Source organism: Dicentrarchus labrax, unplaced genomic scaffold (assembly GCF_905237075.1).
Source record: "Dicentrarchus labrax unplaced genomic scaffold, dlabrax2021, whole genome shotgun sequence".
Lineage (NCBI taxonomy): Eukaryota > Metazoa > Chordata > Actinopteri > Moronidae > Dicentrarchus > Dicentrarchus labrax.
Genome location: NW_026136713.1, coordinates 31,644,842 through 31,665,926, shown reverse-complemented (window position 1 = coordinate 31,665,926; position 21,085 = coordinate 31,644,842). Strand labels below are relative to the sequence as shown.

Below are 21,085 nucleotides of genomic sequence, written 5' to 3'. Positions count from 1 at the left end.
AGCTGTAGTTAGCTAGCCACGGAGTGTATCATTTATGAATTGGCCTCATAAGGCCTTGAGATGATGAGTGTCAACAATAAGAACTGCAGTGTCAGTAATCGTACAGTTATCCACAATGTGTCATTAGAGCAATGCTGGACTGTAAGCTTTTTCTGATACATATGATCAAGGACCGCTGGTATAAATGGGCTTACAGGGCTAAGCCCTCCCTATCTTCTACAGTAAAGATGAAAAACTATTATTAAACACCTTAGAACATATTGTTTGACATTTTGGTGGAACCTAGAGCAGCAACAGCATGACATGGGACTTCAATGACATGGTGATTAACATGTTTGTGTCACAGAAAGGCCGTCGATGTGAGCTGCTTTTTAAATAAGGTATGCCCAGCTCTGAAACAACTCTCTCTTCTACAAATACAGTTATTTTTGCTTTGGTTTTGTAGATTTATTTTTGGTACATGGTGTTGCAAATTGTTTTTTCTATAATGTTGTTGTAGCGCAATTGGCATGTGCTGATGTGTACAGAGGAGAGAGAGAGTAGACGGATAGAGAGAGATTTCTTTTGGAATCAGGTCATTCTGTTGGGTATGTCTCCCCAGTGTTGCCGTAGAGCACTTGCTATAACAAAGTATACAATATTGTTGCTGTAACGTGATGTGATGCTACTGTTGCTGCTGTGTGACGTATTGATGAGTGTAATGCATTTGTTAGCCCACCCACCCAAAATCTCCACCAGCCATCACTGCATGACTTTGCCCTGAATGTGAAGTTGGTGATTTATTTCAAATTAATTGATTTTAACAAGAGCTAGTTAGTGGCCTGCAAATTGATGTAACCCCCCCCCCATCATTTCAATTTACTCAGACTGGTTTTCCTGAGACTTCAGAATATCAGCTTATGTGATATCATGAAACAGGAACATGGACTTTTTAAGGCCACTTTTTAATTACCTTGGTTCCACAGAGAGTGTCTTCAACCAGACACTCTCCATGTTCTAATTAAATCATTGTGCAGGTGTTCAAAGCACGATATGCCTCTCAGCTGGAGCAACTGCGCCATCAGAACTAAAGCGAGACCTATTATCTATACTGTACCTTCCTCTGAAAGTCTCAGTAGATAATCGCTTATGTGAAATTTAAGCATTCATGAGGAGTGTGAGATACTGTGTCTCGAGGGCTGAACCTCGATAAAGTTCAAATCACACTTGGATTCAAGACGCCTGTTTCAGCTATGACTTTAGGTATTCACATTGTTTAATAAATCATCAAAATATACTACTGGTAATAAAATGCTTCATACAAAATTCCTACTTGGGGATGATGGTGCCACTTCAACAGAATAAGCTGAATAAATAATTATTTTATTTCACCAAGATGAAATATTGCTTTCACTTCTGGAGGGGAGGAATGTAAAACTTTCCGTCTCTTTACTCCAATTTATGGGTCCATTCGTCATTAAACAATTACATAGGCAAAAAATTCAATTTCCCTGCTCTCATTTCTTCTTTCATGACTGTGTTTCCCAGAAAGGGCAAAAGCATAATTACAGAATGCAGCAACACGCTAACAAAGAAATATTGACTGCTGGCTTACAGGAGAACATTTGGTGTGAATTGTGAACGGTTTTTGTTGCTAATAATAATTTTCTCCTCCATTATCCCGGAGATGTTTGTCACCACAGCCTTGCAGTGTGAGAGATAAAGAAGGGACTACCTCTTTTTCAATCCCATCAATCTACCTTTGTTTTGTGGGCAAAGACAAAAGAAGCTGTCTTAACTTTGCACATCAACAATGATGCGACGTGCAGGAGGCAGTGCATGCAGATACCTTTTAACGTGTGCCAAAGAAGAGCAGCGTTGCGTATCGTCTTTCACCAGAAGCAGTTGTTTCATTTTATGATAGAGAATGCTTGAATGTGTGCAGGAAGATGCATAGCAGCACATGCATGTCTTCCTCTTTTGCAGCCAGCCACAATTTTTGGACGTCGGGTTGGAACTGGAGTCGGCTCACTTGGGAGCTCATTTGGCAGCCCGGCCTGTCACTGGGGAGCGTATGAAAGCTAAACCTAATGAAAGCACACACAGCCAAAACCTGCCGGCTAACATCTGCCCCAGACTTCAGCTACAACAAGCTCCACTTTCTCGTCAAAGCGAAACCACACAGTTCCCGTTTGCCAGACTTTCTTTTTCTCGCTTGAGTTGCAGGTCTATATGATCTTTTATGCGTAACATGGGCTTGGTGGCCCGTGGGGCTTGGAAAACGTGGTGTGTAATTTCAAAACAACAGGGATCTCTGTGAGCAAATGTGGACTTTTTTTATTTATTTCTGGGAGTTGTTTTGCCGATATGTGTATTTACATAGACTACAGAGATAAACATAAGCTCTCCTCATCCATAGCTGACAACTCTTTATTTCTTTTTATGAAACAGCTTATTCATTCATTCATTCATTGACAGCCAATTTATGTTTGTGTGGTGTGTGTGTGGGGTTGTGCACTTTGTTTGTTTTGTATCCTTAGAGCATCTTAAAGGATTCTTTTGAGGTACTGAAGAAAGCTTCTCTGAGTAATATGCTGTGTGTCTGCTAGTGGTGGGGCTCTTCGTTTACTCCATCTTTCCACCACGTTACTCTAGAGTCAAATATCTGTGGCGCACAAAATTTGGATCAGACATTTATATTTTTGGTCCATGACATAGCCATATCTCAGCCAACTGTGGACGAAGTTTCAGCACTATATGATTTTGGGTGTGTGTTTTCAGTGGCTGAATTTCTTCATTTAACTATTTGTCACCACATTGCTACATGCAGTCCTGACAAGGGAGGAGAGTGAGGGACAGTTGGCTGAAATATGGCTATATGTCATGGGCCATAAGTGGCTTCCACCTCTGGACTGTACTTCATTGCTGCATTTGGACCAAATGTAAGTAGGCTGTGTGGGCCATCATTCGGCCAGAGCAATTTTGCTATGTGGACTAGACTCTTTGTCTTGTTCTCTTCTTCTTAGTTGAATTTCAAATTAATATTGACGTGTATGCTTTTAGTTTTTGTGGTATTTAGTTAAAGAAATATAAAGATATAACAGGTTCCCAAACTAAGGGCTGTTTTGACTCTAAACAACTTGCTTTATTGACTAACAATTATTCATGGGACATACAAAGGTTTTGAAGTGTCTGACCTTTCAGAAACTGCATGTCATTTTCAATTATAATTTTAATGACTGAAGTATAAATGACTTGATTGATCGAGAAGGGTGATAGTGATAGTGTCAGTCATCAAAATTTTTCATGTGCAGCTTGAGCCAAGAACAGTTCTATTTTAATAGAAACTGCATTAGTCATTTTAGGTTGAGAGACTCCCATCTGTTTTGCAAAATTATCCTCGCTAATTAGTCTGAAAATAAGAGTGGTCAGATCAGTCAATAACTGATAAGAGGGGGACAAACAGCCACACAGCTCTAACAGCTACTCAGATGCATCCAAATGCACCAGCCCAATCAAAATGCAGTCAATTATTATAAAGAGGTCTGCATAACACAAAATGATTATTCTGAATATCACCATGGAAACACGACGCACAGACTCAAAAAACAGATTTGTATACACCTCAGTACCCGGAATAATGTCAGTCTATTCCAGCCATCAGATTTCCTTTGAATCCTATATCTGGGTTACTGTAGAAACATGTTGGCAATGTAACCATTACTGAAATTACTTAACTTTGGTAAGAGTGCATGGAAACATACATTCCTATCATACAAACATTACCATCATTTAAAGTAGACCTATTATGCTCTTTTTCATTCTTAGTCTGACACTCCACTAAAGTAGCGTTGCATGATTCAGCCTTCAAAAACATACTTATTTATCTTACACTAGCACTTCATGCAGCCCCCCTCAGTTCATCCTCTGTCCCAAACAAGCCATCTCTCTAAGCATACTTTCTTCTAATTGGCCAACTTTGCAGAAGTCTACCTAGTGGCTGCACCCAGTACTTGTGAACACCGTTTTGCTCTCAAAGGCATGACAGCTAGAGTACCGTAGCTTGGACAATAAAAGATATGGGGCACTGAATTTGTGAATTTACTGTTTCTAGGGAATGTTTTATAACTTTATTCACTGATTTTGGTGAAACTGGATCATATTTTATGGAGAAAATATGTTTTGGTTTTCACTCTGATGTCCTCCAGCTGCTCTGCCTCAACCTTTTTGTTTTCTGACATATTGCTTTACTGTTGTTGCTTTATTGTTGTTAGCAGTTAGCTACTTTAACCGCTAACTGTAGCTTCTGATGATGGAAACCTTTGGAGCAGTCTGAATTCTTGGCTTTTTCCTCACAGAGATTAATTTTACATACGTTTGACATTGTAACATTGTATACTGTATATGACAGAAACTAAGGAAGAGCATCATAGGGCCCCTTTAATATGAAAGGCTGAAATTTTGATCTCTTAAGAAGAAAAAGTACCATCATAGGGGGCAGCATATTTCCTTTAGTGCTATTTGGGACACACACTGTACCCTATGTATATGAGACTACAAGTAGAGAAAAGTGAGGTTGCACTTGTACTTGTAGGGGCCTCATTTGTACAGGAATGCAAAGTCAGTCTCACAGGCTCAAGGAAAACATTTTTCATGTAATTGACTAAACAAACGCTGTGGACGTGGGCATTGCTGACCTACAAAGTTAACCTTGTTTCTTTTGTAATTTTGGAGGAGCTGTAGCATTTGGTGTTCTGATTTCTGAAGCCGCCCAGGGGACTGCAGACTCAGACACCAAAAAAACTCTGTGGCTCTTAATGAGACTGCACAAATTAGGGGGACAGCACAAGAGATATGCTTTGGAAAATAAGAATTTCAAAAAGCAGCCAATGATTTCTGGTGTGTCAGACAAGTCCGCTGTTAATGTCAACAGAAAGCAGTTACTGTGAATCATCACTACAGTCCATGTATGTATCAATAACACATCTTTGGATCATAATGTGTTTATCAGCACTGGAAGCAAAGCAGTTAATAAACTGCAGTTTAAAATAAGAAATGTTTTCTTCAGATTTTTTCCCAAATTTAACAATGCCATGACCAGCACCTAACTTTTGTTGTGCATTCACCAGACAACAAACTGGTGAGTATTATGAGAGTAATTCACTTAGATATGTTGGTAGCAATTCACAATTTGTAAATATGGTATAGGTGAGTGGTTCACCAAAGTTTGTGAGAAGTCATTATTGATTGACGTGCCAAAGCATACATCAAAACAATTTAGTGGTTTTTGGGTAACAATTGATCTTTTGAAGAACTGTAGCATAATATGCTGTTTTACTGCATTTTTATAAACTTTTATGTCGCACCAAATGGTGGATACTTCCCTACGCAAATGAGTGTTTCTGTAAGGATTAAACTTCGTGAATAATGTGCAAATTCCTTATTTCTTTGTTGCAACTTTAACAGAAGATTGTGAAGTGAGGCTCAAGAGAAGGAGATTTCATCATGTATTAGCCATTTAGTCAGACTCATTTGTACAAATACATCTTCATTTATTTCACGTACATTTTTTTTTACTTTTACTTTGAAGTTTTCACAATCTAAATGATTCAACAACAAAATGAGGAACTACCACAACAAAGTCCAAATTTCCTACTGGGGAAAATTAAGCAAATGTCACTGTAGTAAAATTGACACATGTATTTTTGCCAACCAGCAAAGGTACAGTTAAAGTAATAAAAAGACACAAAAATAGGACAAAAAGGTGGTTCATGTAGGTACTTTGACCAGGGTCATCTTCATGATGATCTAAGTGTTATGATAGATCCTGAACAGTGTTTAAGGACTGATTTTTGTAAAATGTTCAACATGTTTCATAAATAAAACATTTTTTTCTTCATTTTTATTGATAAATAATATATATTAAATCATACCTGGGAGTCAATTTGGGGAGCAGGGACAGATAATCACCCATAGGAGCCCTTCCTGAATCCATGGAAACTTCAAAAGTCTGAAGAATATTCTTGCTGAACATATGGGGTATATCAATTTTGGCTAATGCATCCCATGAATATTGCTATGAATAGTTCTTTTGAATGAATGTGCACATACATGTACATAACGATGCATTAGGTACACATATGCAAATTATTGAACATAGGAAATGATGGTCTGTTTCATTGATTTCTTCAGTGAATAAGCATGGCGCAAGACTAAACAAAGTAGGTTAATAGCTTAGATACAAATTTGTACTGTACATGGTTCAGCTGAGTCTGTAGATCCAACCCAAAACTACAATGTTCCTTTTGGGCATATAAATTTCAAAAAGCTGATAGATGACACCTGTTCCCATCAGGTCCCCAACAACAGTTAGGGTCAGGGTTAGCAACAGTTTTCACTCCTCATCCACACTGAAGTTGCCCGCTGGCAAGAGAATGTCCTACTACGATTTTTAGTATTTCAAACATAGTATCCAAGCATTATGTCAAGTTCCAGTGATTTAAGGTACTGCTCATCTTGTTATGATGCCCCAAACATTTTCACTACCATTCTCCCTGCTGCAGTGGGAAGTTCAGTAGTCCAATTTTCAAAAAAATACATTGTACTTTGGGCATTTTTACAATCCAGAATCTTGGATCTATTAATGAAGTCACATCATTTTCATGTTAAAACGACGAGGACCAGCTTGTCCCTCTGCCGAGTCAACGTTAGTGCCATTAGACTTTGACCGAGGCACATATTCAACATCTATGTTGTTTTTATGTTTTCCTTTTCCTCTGCTCCAAACGAAAAGGAGCAGGAAACAAAACAAGACCACTCCCAGGAACGTAAAACAACCCATAGCTGTTGACACTAAAATAGTCTTTAGGTCTAAGCCGAGGGTCACACCAGCCGTTCCATTGGCAGTGGTATTGCTGGGATCTGTGTAGTACTGGGTCCTGTTGGCGTACAGCGATCCCAAACTTTTCACCGCCAGAGAAGTCATCAGGGTGTCATTCCCAGCAGTGTTGGAGGCAAGGCAAAGGTACACTCCGCTGTCTTGTACCTCCGCTGACTTGATCTCCAGTGTTCCATTGATGTGGACGGTTACTCTACCGTGGCTCCTACTTGTCAAAACTCGTCGACGTGGGGACAACCAGGACACAACGGGCCTTGGTGTCCCCTCAGCACTGCAGCGCAGCATTGCTTGCTGGCCCTCATCCACAGTGATCGTTTGAGTTTTATTCTCCCGAATTTTTGGCTTGGTACATGTCACATAATAAGACAGGAGAGTCTCTTTAAATTCCTTAAAAGGCCTTCCACGAATACCTTCAGGTGTGCTGCATTCTGGTTGTGAATCCCCGAAGAAGATGGAATGCCTTTTCTGTAGGATCCACATGAGACGACAGTCGCACACCAGGGGGTTGCTGTCAATAAGAAGAACCTCCAGAGCTTCAGGAGACTGAAAAACACCCTTCTCCAGTGTATCCAGTCGGTTGTGAGAGACATTGAGGACTTTGAGCCCCCGCAGGCCCTGAAAGGCATACGGTTCAATGGTGGTTAGCTGAGCTCCAACGAGATGGAGCTCTTTAAGCCGAACCAGTTCCATCATCATCCCCCCTTCAATGTGCCTGATGCGGTTGTAAGACAAGTTGAGATGTGTCAGGTAGGGCAGATGCTTTAGGGCTTGATAAGGGAAGGAGGACAAGTTGGTGTTGGTTATGAACAGAGTGGTCAGGTTGAGGCCATGCAGGGTATTGGCTGGCACATGGTCTAGTGAAGGCCAATTATCAATTTCTAAATGCTGCAGCCGGAACAGCTTTTTGAAGGAGTAAGGATGCAAAGTGCTGATGCTGAGGTATCGTAGATGGAGGCTGACCAGGTTGTGCAGGTGGGAAAGGGCCTCAGTGGGTACAACTGTAAGGTTGCACCTTTCTAAGGTTAGAATCTCCAGACTTAAAAGTCCACTAAATGCACGGTGAGAAATGTAAACCAGATCATTGTCACCCACTTCCAAAAATTTAAGATTGTGCAGGTCCTGGAACATGTAATCCAGGAGGATGACGATCTTGTTGTCACTTATATCCAGTCGGGTAAGATTTGTTAAGCCTGTGAAGACGCCCAGAGGAATGAGTTTGATACGATTGCTCTTGAGACTGAGTGAATGCATGTTAAACAGGGCGTTGAAAGCTCCAGGCTCAACATAACTGATAATATTTCCACTGAGGTCAAGTTCCTCAAGTCCAGGAAAGGCAATAAAGTCGTCAGGGTTGATCATTGTCAGCTTGTTCTTACTCAGGTCCAGGATCCTGGTCTCAGTTGGGACGCCATCTGGGATGCTGGGCATGCGCTTGCGGTGACAGACAACTGCCTTGCTCTGCGCCGAACACTCGCAGCGCGAGGGACATCCCAGGGTAGAACCCACAAAGACAGCCACAAGGGCCAGTCCCAGGAATGGTTGCCAGCATGAGACAACCGTGTGCAGCATGACTTTGCTCATACAGTCGACCATTCTGTCACGGTTCTGCAAGACAGAGAGGGAAAGAACAAAGAGAGAAGGGAAGATATTAGTTAGTCACTCTGTCACACTGTGTTCCTGTAGAATTAATTAATTAAAAACAATAAAGCACTGGGTCTGAAAAATAGCCTCAGATGCCTTTATTTGTATTGCAGATTGGATGGACCTCGCTGCACAAAAATGTCTCATTCACACCATTCTGTTTTCATCTAGTTACTTATTGAAATACAAGCAAGTTGAACTGCTGGGCTCCAAATACTTTGAATTTAAGAATTTCTCTCTCTGTCTTTCTCTCTCCCAGACACAGTGATGGTTTAAATTCTTCCCTGTTGGCAGTTAAATTGATTTACACCCAAAGCAACTATTAAATTAATAAAAAAATGTGCAGCTTTTGCAGCACATTGTATCACTCCACTTTCTGTGTTTTAACAATTTCACAAAACTTGTTTTCCTTTAGAAGAGTTTTGATTTTTCTAAGCCAAAAAAACAGATGGGGATGACTTCTGTTCTGAGCAAACATGCTGCATCTCCACTCTGGTAGAATGAAAGAAATCAATCATACAAAAAATGCATGACACTATATGCAGTTCATGGATAAGTGTGACAAAACCCAATCAACAAGCAAAAAATGTTGGAGGGAATCATTCAGTGTTGGGAGAATATTATGATAGTAATTACAAGTATTACCACAAAGGTCTCAAAAGCCAATAAACAAAGGTTTCACATTTAATATTTTTAAACCGATTTAGAAATTAATTAAAACAGTATGGAAACAAATGCTGGATGTATTTCCAGTTATTCTGAGAACCATCTCCACTCAAATAAACCATTGTCATGCCAGTGTTTTACATGCATTTCTGTCTGTGTTTCTAAGTGCAGTACACAGACACAGTGTGAATCATAAACTTGATCAACCAGTCTGTTTAAGCAGAGTTTAGAAATCACCATTATACAGTGGAAAAAGAATATTCTTATTTCTACTTTCTACACTTGTTGTCAAAAACATGTAATTGTCCCATTTCATTTTAGGTGATCCTTTAAGATGTGTAAATATTACAATTAAAGAAATATCTGGTATTTTTGTACATTTGACTTAAACAAGTAACAAATTAAAGGAAAAACGAAGGAATAAATGTAGTAGCATGACAAATGCAGATGTTTTCATACAGGACACGTGGGGTCATTAAATGGTTTGATTAGAATGAAAATGATATGAATCAATTGAGAGAATGGAGAGGGTTTCAGAGACTTGGATGTTTGTGTTGATTTTTCCTTTAAATTGTTACCCATCTGTAAGTTTTCATACAGCCTCTGCAAAAAAAAAAAAACCTGATCCTCCATGAATCTATTTGTTATGCTGGTTTTTCATATATATCACATAAGTACATGAAGATGAGCAGATATGACCCAAATGCACTGCTTGCCACAAACAGACTGGGTGATATGTTGCAAAGATCGCAAACCATCCCTGCCTTATTTGGTGTGTCATGGGCTGTGCTAAATTTAAACCATGAGAGGAATAATCTGAATTTATCCCCAGGCTTAATATGCGAACAGATTATGGTGCGAAGATAATGTGATGGAGCACCCATCTAAAGAAAAACATTATGAAAACCTAAGAAATCAATTCAAATAGCCAGAATAAGGAAAATCTGAAGCTAGAAGTGCCAAGGACCAAGCACTGTGCCTATGTGTCAGCTCCAAGTGACACAGTTAAAAACATTGATGTGTCCCTTTTTTGTGTCTTTACTTTCCCTTGCCTCCAGTTCACTATAAAGCTTTATTGCTACAGCTAGTGGGCACCATATGGCTAGCTCTGCATTGCTGCTGACTTGAAAAACATCACCAAATGTGCACTGGCCTGTTTAAGTGTTCAACAGCTTATTTGAAATGTAAAGCTAAATGCACTTGCATTAAAAGCAGTACCTTCATGCTAACATGCTAATTGCCTGAGCCGGTCTTCACAAAACTCCTCTGTTATTCTCTTTGGTAATTGGTGTCATTTTATGATCATTTGTTTTGCTCTGTTTTAATATATTCATGCATTACATTTTGAAGGGCTTGTTAATTTTTTTTTAATATCAAATATCAAAAACTGTAAAGTACCAAATCTGGAAACTTATTTGTAGTCTCATAAGACAATATTTCATTAATAATTTTGTTGATTTTTGTTTTTAATTTAGCTGTGTAGTTCCTATACAGCTGTTTCTTTTAACCTAAAATTAAACACACTTTATGTGCAGTCAGGTATTAAAAAATATTGCTTCTGATAGTAAATAGGTCAGTAAAATACTTTGATTAACACAGTGTTTCATCACACGTACACATGGCTAACATGATTGTGACAAACAGACACACATACATGCACACACATCTCTATACAGGAGATTGTCATAGTGTCCTTGTGTTTCTGCAGATTCTTCCCACTTAATAACCACCTTATGCACACACACACTGGCCACATGAATTGCAGCACCATATGATTCAATGATTTACCAAGAGGGTGTCTAATCAGTATAATGATTGGATGTCTTTGTAACAGTGTGTAATCAGAGTAAGAGTGAGCCTGTGATGTGACCCTCTCACCTGGGCGCTGCTCAATAAGAGAACCATAATGCAAGTGCATCATCAGCAGCACCTGCTGAAGTGTGTCCTGTGCACAGAATTAGGCAGAGGCCCTGGGGCAACATCCGCAAATAAAATCCTAACTATCTGCTCACTTACTGATTGTTTTCTGCTTGTGCCCTCCAAAAGAAAAGACAAAATACAGGATGGTATTGGAGCTATAATATTCAGAAATAATAGGATTTTTTTTTTTATTTTACCTTGGTTTTCTGACCTTGAAGTAAACATTATTTTAGCAGTGTAGCTTGCATTTTTGTAAACATTTTTGTTTGACAAGGTGACTTTAGAGTAAGAGTATGGTAGCAGGAAGAATATATTCTACTACCTAAAACAGCAGCGGTAGCCTTTTTCTTTTGATAGTTTTTCAGAATTAATGACCACCGAATTTTTTTCTAGATTCAGCGTTTGGATGTTCACCAATCACATAGTTGAAGCAAAGACAACCAGTATCTCTACAAAAAATGATCCCAGTAGACCACAATACTGTATATTGCAGCCACAATATAAACTGTCTCACACACAACTCAGTTAATACATTTATTCTTGAAAACTTTCAGTGACATTCAGTAACAGTCCTGTGATGGCAGAAATCCCGCAGTGCACTATGAGATAAGACTGCGCAGTGAAGGTGTTTCTATAATGTGGCCCCTGACCCACATTAGTGCAGGGTTGGATCCTGAGAGGGGGAGGATAACAGCTAATGGTGTCTGACTCAGCATAAATGTGTGAACAGCCATTTCGCAGCAGTGCTGAGGTCGCCTGCGCAATGCCATCATCCCAAGCATATGTATACAAGTGGCCAAATGTGAATCTCAAACTTACACAACACTTCAGACGATTAAATTATGAATTGCTCCCCCAATATGATAAATATGAGAACATATTTGTCTTGGCTTATTTCTAATACGCATACAGTCTTTCTATTCCCATCACAAACTAATCTCCATATGAATCGCAGAAAGCATGCAGGGCTCTTCCATCCCATGATGCTGCTCTTTACTTTTCAACACAGCCCGGGGCTAACTAGTAAGAGGATGAGTAGAGATGACGTCTGTCTCTACCAGAGTAGCAAAACACAGCGCTGCATGCACTAACATGTCTTCCTCAAGTCTTTGAAATGCTTTTCTTGCAAAAAAGGGAAAAAAGACATATTACATCATCTTTAGTCCCTCTCTTGTAGCTAATATAACTGCATGTAGCTTGACTATGTACATCCTTTTCCTGACTAATGGAGCTTTGACCTCTGCACCCTTGACTTAGTATCCAGGTGGGTGAACACTACATATCAGACACAGATCCTGAGGTGAGAGTGGAGCTACTGTATACAGGAGATTGCAATCGCTCCCTTGGCAACTGATATCTTCCCTGGATGATCACTAAATTTTCTTTCTGCGTCTCTTTCACACAACCTCACTATGACTCTCATTTTGCCCACACCTTTTAACTTCCTGTGTGTGTACCTTCCATAATTGATTTGTACTTTTTTGTGTAACACATTGTTTAGAAAATAATTCATTATTATTGCTTATCGTTGCTTTACGTGGATGTATTCAGCCTGACTGTGTGTGGAATGATGTATGAGTTTAACACTAAAAGGTTTTCACATTTATCTGCAAAAAGTGGAAAAGAAGATGTAATTTTAAGAACTTTTTAACAAGGAAAAAACATTCTAAGACACAAACTATTGTTCATAGTAGAGTATTGCTATGTGTTTAAATTAAGTTAAGGTTTAGTGGGATAATTGTGTTGGTAATTTCGACAACTTTATACATTTTGTGCAATCATTTTGTGACAATGGAGTCTATAAATAATGACCGTATATGAAAAAGTTCTGGCATGTGAAACTTGTTTAATATACAGTGTGAGGCCCGACGCTTAATATTCATTGATTCTCTTTCATGGGAAACATCAACAACAAGGATCTCAAGTCTGAGTTCATGTTCTGTGGCATCCTTTTGACTGTTTACATTTGAACAGTATTCATGTGTTAATAACAGCAGAATAACAGCAATACATGTATATGTAAATATATGAAATACAGCACATACAGAATACAGCTGTGATGTTAAGCGTATAACCTTCTCTGAGTTACAGTAGCCAGAAGCTCCACAGAAACATGGCAGTTAATTTTGTTTTAATTGGAGCAAATTGAATCAAGCAATCATGGGTCAGTTTGCTCATCACTGTGTGTCCCCCTGATGGGCAGAGTGGACACCCACTATCCATGTTTGATTTCAAATTATTTACCAACTAATTAGCCCAACGACTCCAATATGGAGTAAATATAATTATGCAAAATTATAAATTAAATCACTTAATGGTAAACCTCTGAGGTCAGCTTGTTAGACTGCAACATGATCTTGGCAAGTTTAAGGTCTGACTTAATATAATCTGATGCAAACATATTGAGTGCATCTTGAAAAACCAGTTAAACTGTTTATAACTCTAGTAGCTGTAGTCTTTAAATACTTGTTAGAAATCATGTGTTTTGAATATATTTGAATGTAGGGGCGTGAAACCTGCTCATCCGCTAAAAGATTGCACAAGCCGTCAGTTCAAGTTGAAACACAAAAAGTCAGCATAATGCGTTTTTTTCTCCACATAAGCGATGACACTGTTTGTCACCGGGCGACTTTGTAACCACGGAATTCTGTTTACACTTAGTCTTTTAAGCCATAATCCTGGCAAACCATTGGTTGTAAACATTTTGCTTTGGCTTTCATCTGAGGGGTAAGTTTGTACACCCTGTACGCTCACAAGGCACTTCTTATTTCGCCCAAGTAGTTCGAGGATTTAGATAACAACTTGGCCTGTGTGCAATCAACCAATAAAAAGCCACTTGTGAAATTGGCCTGCCTCTATCTCCTCTGGAAAGGTTTTCAGACTGTGTTTGATGTGGCCCCCAGGCACTGATCATGGCACATAATGTGATTCCTCTTCACACAGAAAAGCCTCCCTGCGTTTACGGTGGATGGTGGGAGACAGTTGCTTTCTGTGCCTGGCAATTATCAACACCCCTTAAAAAGCATAATCAAAGCGTCAAATTTTGATATTTTGACTTAGAAGACGGCTCTGGAGGAAGAGCCACTTCGAAAGGCAGGAAAAGGAGCTCTCAGAGCTTGAGCAAAGTGGCAGAGGAACAGGGCTGTGTGAGGAATAAAGCAATAATGAAAGCAACATTATGTGTAATCATGCAGGGAGAGAATGTGCTACATACTGGGTGCAGCAGTTATACAGCAAGCTCTCTTGTACATTAGCATCTGACATGGCTGCCCTCGTGTCAATGGGTCCAACTCATCGTAATGTAATTGGTTATAGTAAGGACGGAATAAAAAAGCAGGGATGCAAACAGGTCAGGGGTAAAAAAAGAAAAAGGTGAGAGCATTGTGTTGATAGAGAAGACCAGGTACAACTAACATTACCTGTACTACTATAGCACTTCCATTTACCCCACACAGAGACAGAGTTTAGGTTTTTGAATAAAAGATGTATTAAAAATATAAGACCAGCCACACCAAACACTACTAAGTGTCTTTTTCAAAACAGCAATGTATAGCCTCAGAGAGATTCAGTTTAAAGCATCCACATATATGAGGCATATAAGATACAGTAAGTATTTACTGATAGGGCTGGTTGTGACGTTAAACTGAAACAGCCTGCGGAGCATGTAATCGAAAATGAATGCACGACTTGCAATCTGAGACTTGCATTCTACGACAGCTCCAATACAAAAGTAGCCAACTGTTTGTCACCAAACAACACACCGAGTTTCATTTTCACCTTCTTCACTTCTTCTCATCTTAGAAAATCACTGTGCTAGCTAGATACCTGGTTAGCCACATTATTCATCGTAATTGCCTATTAACAATTCCTACATTAGAACATATGCACAGACTTGTGCATGGTAAGTGTAAGCACTATATACACTACAGTCACTGTTATTCTCACTAGGCAAATAAAGTTTCTGTGGTCGAGAGATGGTTAATTTTTGCTTACTGAAAACAGCAGATGACATGCAAAAACACTGTGTTTGATATCCTATTTTCCCAGATAACAACAAAATAACAGCACATCCTCATAAGGGTCATTGTAAGGGAAAATTATTAAATCATCATTTTATTTTAATGAGGCTTATATCTTATAATGATGCTACCCTGAAGGAAAGATGTTATTAACTCACAGGTTAGTTCATAGTCGGAGTGTGCAATTAACCCACCTTTTCAAAAGAGCAGCGGCAAGTAATCAAATGGGATCATAATGAGAGGGAAGAGACTGCGATGCTCTTTGCCTTATCCATTATTGAATGGATCTTTGTAAAGGGCAGTGAGGCTTTAAGGTGAGCCTGCCAACATGCAAAATGACACTGTGCGTCTTTAATAAACCACTGTCAATCTGGCTTCTCATGCAACACAATGCTTGCTCAGGATGTGACCTGGGTATGATTAAACAACTCAGCCTCCATCAAATTTTCCAAACACAAATAACAGGCGAAGACAGCAGCGTTTCAAATGGCAGAAGCATTGAATAAGAAACACAAAATAACAGCAGCAGCAACCTTGATTATTCTTCATACACACAGATGGCAGTGAAAAATATAAAACCCTTGTTGGTTTTCAGAACTTTTTTCATAAATTGGATTCAATGTGGCATACTGCTAATTCATTAACACACACACTGCAAGAGCAATGTGATCATAGTCACATGATTGAGGGTTTTGGGACCTAGAGCCCTTAACAGTGAGGATCAGCAGCCTCGGGGCAATAATAGGCTTCCATGCACAAATTGTCCTTCTGCTTGGCTTGCAGAGTGAAGTCAAAGCTCAATTAATCCATGTTAATTAGAGATAAACTTGGTAGATTGAGTCAGTTGCTCTTTTTAGTGTCTGATAACCCTTGGTTTAGGAAAGAGTCAAAACAGCTGCATCATACAGTCAAATCTCGATTCATCCCACAAGAAAAGCCTCTCAGAAAAGAGAGTTAATCCTATGTGTAATAGCTATTAAAAAGTCTGAACTTTGGAGACAGGAAGGAGCTTGCAAAAGAAGGTAACAAAACTTGATAATTAAATGTGTGGGGACAAAAGTACAACAGCATGAGAGGACTTAATAAGGTCGGGGGAACACAGCATTGCCATTTCACTACATTTACAAAGTGACATGTGAAAGAGAAAAATCAACCAATTTGTCAGTTCATTAGGGAGCAATGTGTTAGTTTTATTGCAGTGTATTTTTCTAAGTTAAAGTGACACCCACTCACAACTCCCATTAGACTCATACAATATAAACATTAATGCACCTTTATATTGATATTAAGGTGATGCTATTGTGCTTTTTAGTACCACTTAAGCAGGTCACAATGCTCTCTAGAGAAAAGTCTGTGTTCCTTTGCTAGGACAGATACTTAATCTCACATTAACAAGGGTAAATATTTTAAATAGGTGGATATTACAAAAACATTGGACAGCTTCTTATCTGGAGAAAATAAATCTGGAGCCAGATATGGTGAGACTGCCAGCAGCTCTTCTGACTTTACACTGATCAGATGTTTGGTAGTAATTCACATTTTGTTATTTTTTTTCAAAACTGACTGAAATCATTAGGATTTGTAAAAGATTTTGACTGGAGAGGACATTTGGACATGACCAATAGGATATTGGTAGGATAGGCTGCATATGTCATCTCTTGGTATAAGTTTTTATATAAAAAATCCAGTAAAACAATATATATTTTTATGACTCATCTTGATCTCAAACATAAATGTAACCCAATAAAGCGACTAGCTAACCCTGCCCATCATATAAAACCACACAGAAGCTCGTGGGTTTGCGGAAGCTAGCAGAGCAAAGTCCGACATTATAGAAGCTAAAGAGGCTACAACTGCAGTTCCACTGTTTCTTTGATAACCAAAATTCAAATCCAGATGAAACGAAAAAATGCCTTTTAATCCTTTAATATTACATTTCCAGCCATATTGTACCTCTATTTAACAATGTACAGTATACCAAATTTACAACAAATCTGTCTTTGTATTTTTCTTTTTTTCCCCCCAAAACTTGACTTGTGCTAACGTGAGACAGTGAACCAACCAATTTCAACCAATGATATTAGAATACTACTACTGGCTACTGAGAGCATTAGTTATGTAGCTAGCAACGCGATCGTGGCTTTTGTCGGAGCAGCTAACACTACCAGCAGGGGCAATACCACGAGACAAACCTGCCAAAACATACACCTTGGCACTGTATTCCCTGTCGTCGAAGTGGCCTCCATTGGCATCGGATGCAGTATTCTGACCCGGCCTGGCCGTGCTGCTCACTGTAGCTGCTGGGTGGGGAAATTTAACACAGACTCAGTGCTATTGGCTACCATGACAAATCCTTTCCTAGCTGCCTGTTTTTTTATAGGAAAATAAGTAAATATGTAAATATGTAAGGAAATAAATATAAAGGAAATATGAGGAAACAAACAGCACTCTGTTTTCCGCTTTGTGTGGACTTTAAGGGCTCCTTCTCAAAATTGTTTATATACACTTATGAGAAAAAATTAAGATTGTTATCACTATGGTCCTCAAAAATCCACCACTGATCAGGCACTTAAAAGCAAGTACTGTCAGCTTTAGTAAAATGATGTTAAACATTATAATTTATAATAACTAATGTAGATTATACACGTTCACCTGTAAAATAATTTGGATCGTTCCACACAACCACCTCTATCATCCCTAACATGACGTGCAGCTGATAAACATCTTTGCGGTTTTTAAATACCCAGAACATATTAATATTCCTCTTCAGTAAGGACAGCAAAAACCCAACCTCATGAATCATAGTAACTAGCAATATTTTTACATAAGGAAAACAGATCTTTCACCATCTGCACCCTGACAACCTCTTAGACTGATAGTGTATGCTACGTATGTGCTATGTAACATATACTCTATTACACACACACTAAAAATAACATGTAGCTTATTAGGCTACTCTATCTGCATCGTGAAAGATCAATAACTGCATCGGAGTACAGAATCCCTGTCACACGAGTATTATGCAGGCTTTTACATGGATGAGTGCAGGCATATCATTGATTAATTATAATAGCAAACCACCAATGGTTGGGACTTCACTACAATGAGATATGTGATGTTACAATGTACAACTAACACAAAGCAGGATTCAGGTTGGACATTTTTCATCTCACATTTCAGGAAGCCCTACAGCGATAAGTCAGTGACGCCTGAAGGGATCTTCTTTTTTCCACCTGCTGCCCCACAAAGAGATTAGCCCACAACAGCACCCCTGAAGCTGCAAAGGGATGCTGTGTCTTGCTCATGGGAACAACCAGCAGTGTGTGTACACGCATGCCAACAAAGAGACTTCAACCTGGGTGCTGCCGGTGTTAAAGAACTGCTCCCTAAATCATGCCAGACTGCTGCCAGTAACAGGTAAAGAAAGGTCAGACTGGGAAATGAAGGAAGAATCCCCTTCAGTCTCCTTTCCTTAATCTTTTCTTTCCTTTAATGACTTCATCATAAACTTGCATAACCACCCTCAATTTTTTGTCACTGATCTCTTATAGTTTCACTGACCTAGACTGTATTTTTATTCAGCCTCACGTCTGAAGAGCATTTTTAAAAGGGTAAGCAGAACCTCAAGTGAATTTCTTCCTTCTCTGGCTTTGAACTGAAAAACCTCGTGATATAAACTGTGGACTGATTAAAATGCATCTGCAGCAGCCGTTAACACATTGTGTGGGCTCCTGAGAGCCCTTGTGGATTCGCTTCTTGCGCCCCCCGTCCCAACCCACCCCTCCGCGTCTGGACAGCCCACAACAGGTCTGAGTCAGGGGGGTGTTTCATCCGTACTATGACTCAACCACAGGGACAGTTAAAGATGGTTGGCAAACCCCTTTACCCCTACACCCACACACCTCATTCTGGTCTATATTTTCATCTTTTATAAAGACTAAGTATACCATATAGCATATACAGACAAGAGTGCGAGAGTGCTGCATGGTTAAAAAAAAAGCAAAGCAACCATACCACTAATCAGCCATAATAAAGGAAGACATGTGCTGCATGTCCATAAATGCCTGTAGCAAAAATTCTGAAAACAACAAACAGTATTACTGCAGCATAATGAAAGCGTCATGCTTCCTATTCCCAAAAGTGCATCAGCTCAGACCAAGTACTGTGCTCAGAGGATGCTTTTCAGTACTACAATGAGACACTGCAAACATCTCACACTGATAAGAAACGACTCCATATTCATTTAGAGAAAGACATTGTAACATTTTGCACAAGCTTTAAGAATTCCATCAAAGCAAACAGTGTTGTCATTTGTGCATTAAGCATCATTCTGCACACACTATCTTCAGCATACCCACGAGAGACCATTGGGTAAGAAACATGTTATGCCCAAAATAACAGACAAACAAATACAGAGAGAAAATTTAAAAACATTTTTTTTCAGAAATAATTCATGACGTTAGCTAAAAGGAATACATGCAGCTCTAACATACCCATCCTTCTCTGTGATGTCTCAACAGTTTTTCAGCATACTTGCACATATATCTACAAGACATCGTTCCATCTCTTCGTCTAAATCAAAATGGATTCACAACTTCTTGTTTAGAATCTCATTTTCTTGTGTTATCATTTTCTGCACATGTGATGCTTGTTCCTCTGTGTCTCCCTCTTTGTCTTCCCCTCTCTCCCTCCTCTCTGATTTTCTCTCTCTTCACCCAATCAAGAGATCTGGCCTCTGACCTTACAGCTCAATGCCATTAAACTCCTTTCAATTCTGCGGCTTGTAGCGCCTCGGAAAAGACAATGTAGCCTCATACAGTGTTTAATGTCACCCCTTGAAATCTGCTTGTATAATTTTTTTCTCTCATATAGTCTCAGTCATCTTCTGGTGTGAGGTGTTTGGCGAGAGAAAAATATATTATGGCTTTAAAGATGATTATTTTGCTTTACACTGCTGTTTCAAACACAGGGAAGGTAGTGGTGTATTGATCGATTCCAGTGGATCTATGGTATTTCACACTCTACATCCAAATCAAATTCTTAAACAATCATCAGCAAAGGTTCAAAGGATTATACAATGTTGATAGACAAACCATGCATGTCAATTTCAGTACAGTCTCTTCACAGTTCCATCAACCTCAATCTCCATATTTTATATAGAGATTAAGGTATTGCTGTTGTTTTATGATTGTACTATATAAAATATTTCTGTCTACTGTGTATATACTACATCTTGGAAGAGGGATCCCTTCTCTGATGCTCTTTCTGCAGCTTCTGTTTTCTTTTTCCTATATTACAGAACTTTGATTTTTATTTAAAAATATTTGACACATACGATAGGTGTAAGATGAGGTATCACTGTGTTAACATTGTTAATGCTAATGTTTTTGCTGTGGGTTGCACTTCATTGCACATCACTGCACACAGATACAAAAGTGGCACACAACGGTTTCACAATGTCAAAATGTAAATGCAACACTGCTGCTGATTCAAGTAAATCACTACATATACATTAAGGAACATTGCCTCAAGAAGCTCACAGTATGTTCACGACCCGGGGGTATTCACACAGCATGGCTAAACTGACTGCAGTTATAGTCAAAGACTGAGGCTTTACAAAGGGTTAATGAACTGGCAGGGGATAAATCAAAAGAGGCGTTTGAGTGACTTGACTGTTTTTATAGCTTGCTGTTATCAGCCATCCAATATGGGTCTCCCATGGGATTATAGTCCATACAAGGATCACAAAGCCTTATTGGATATTGATTAGGTCATGTGATTCAGTTGTTGCAGAACAACAGCAACAAAATGAAATAAAAGATACAGCAGGTGGCAAAAGATAATGTCCAAAATGACCGTCCTGCTGATTCTTGTCTGGAATGTCTTAGTCAATATTGCATTTATGGCGTTTCATGCTGTTCATGTTCATTTCAAACACTGTGGGATAGATTTCCTAAAGCTC

At 39.1% G+C, this 21,085-nt stretch overlaps 1 protein-coding gene across 8 annotated transcripts in view; it reads right to left on the bottom strand.

The window, feature by feature from the left end:
• The window catches only part of lingo2 (leucine rich repeat and Ig domain containing 2), a 280,055-nt gene that overhangs the window by 70,730 nt on the left and 188,240 nt on the right, over positions 1-21,085 (bottom strand). For 6 of the 8 annotated variants that reach the window (XM_051419442.1, XM_051419440.1, XM_051419439.1 and 3 more), the window contains one exon: positions 5,478-8,482. The exons of the other annotated variants lie outside the window; for them this stretch is intronic. In XM_051419442.1, coding sequence (XP_051275402.1) covers positions 6,629-8,470 — 1,842 coding nt within the window. In that variant the 5' untranslated portion in view covers positions 8,471-8,482 and the 3' untranslated portion in view covers positions 5,478-6,628. Of the gene's footprint in view, positions 1-5,477; positions 8,483-21,085 lie in introns of those variants that run through there. 8 annotated transcript variants of the gene reach the window in all.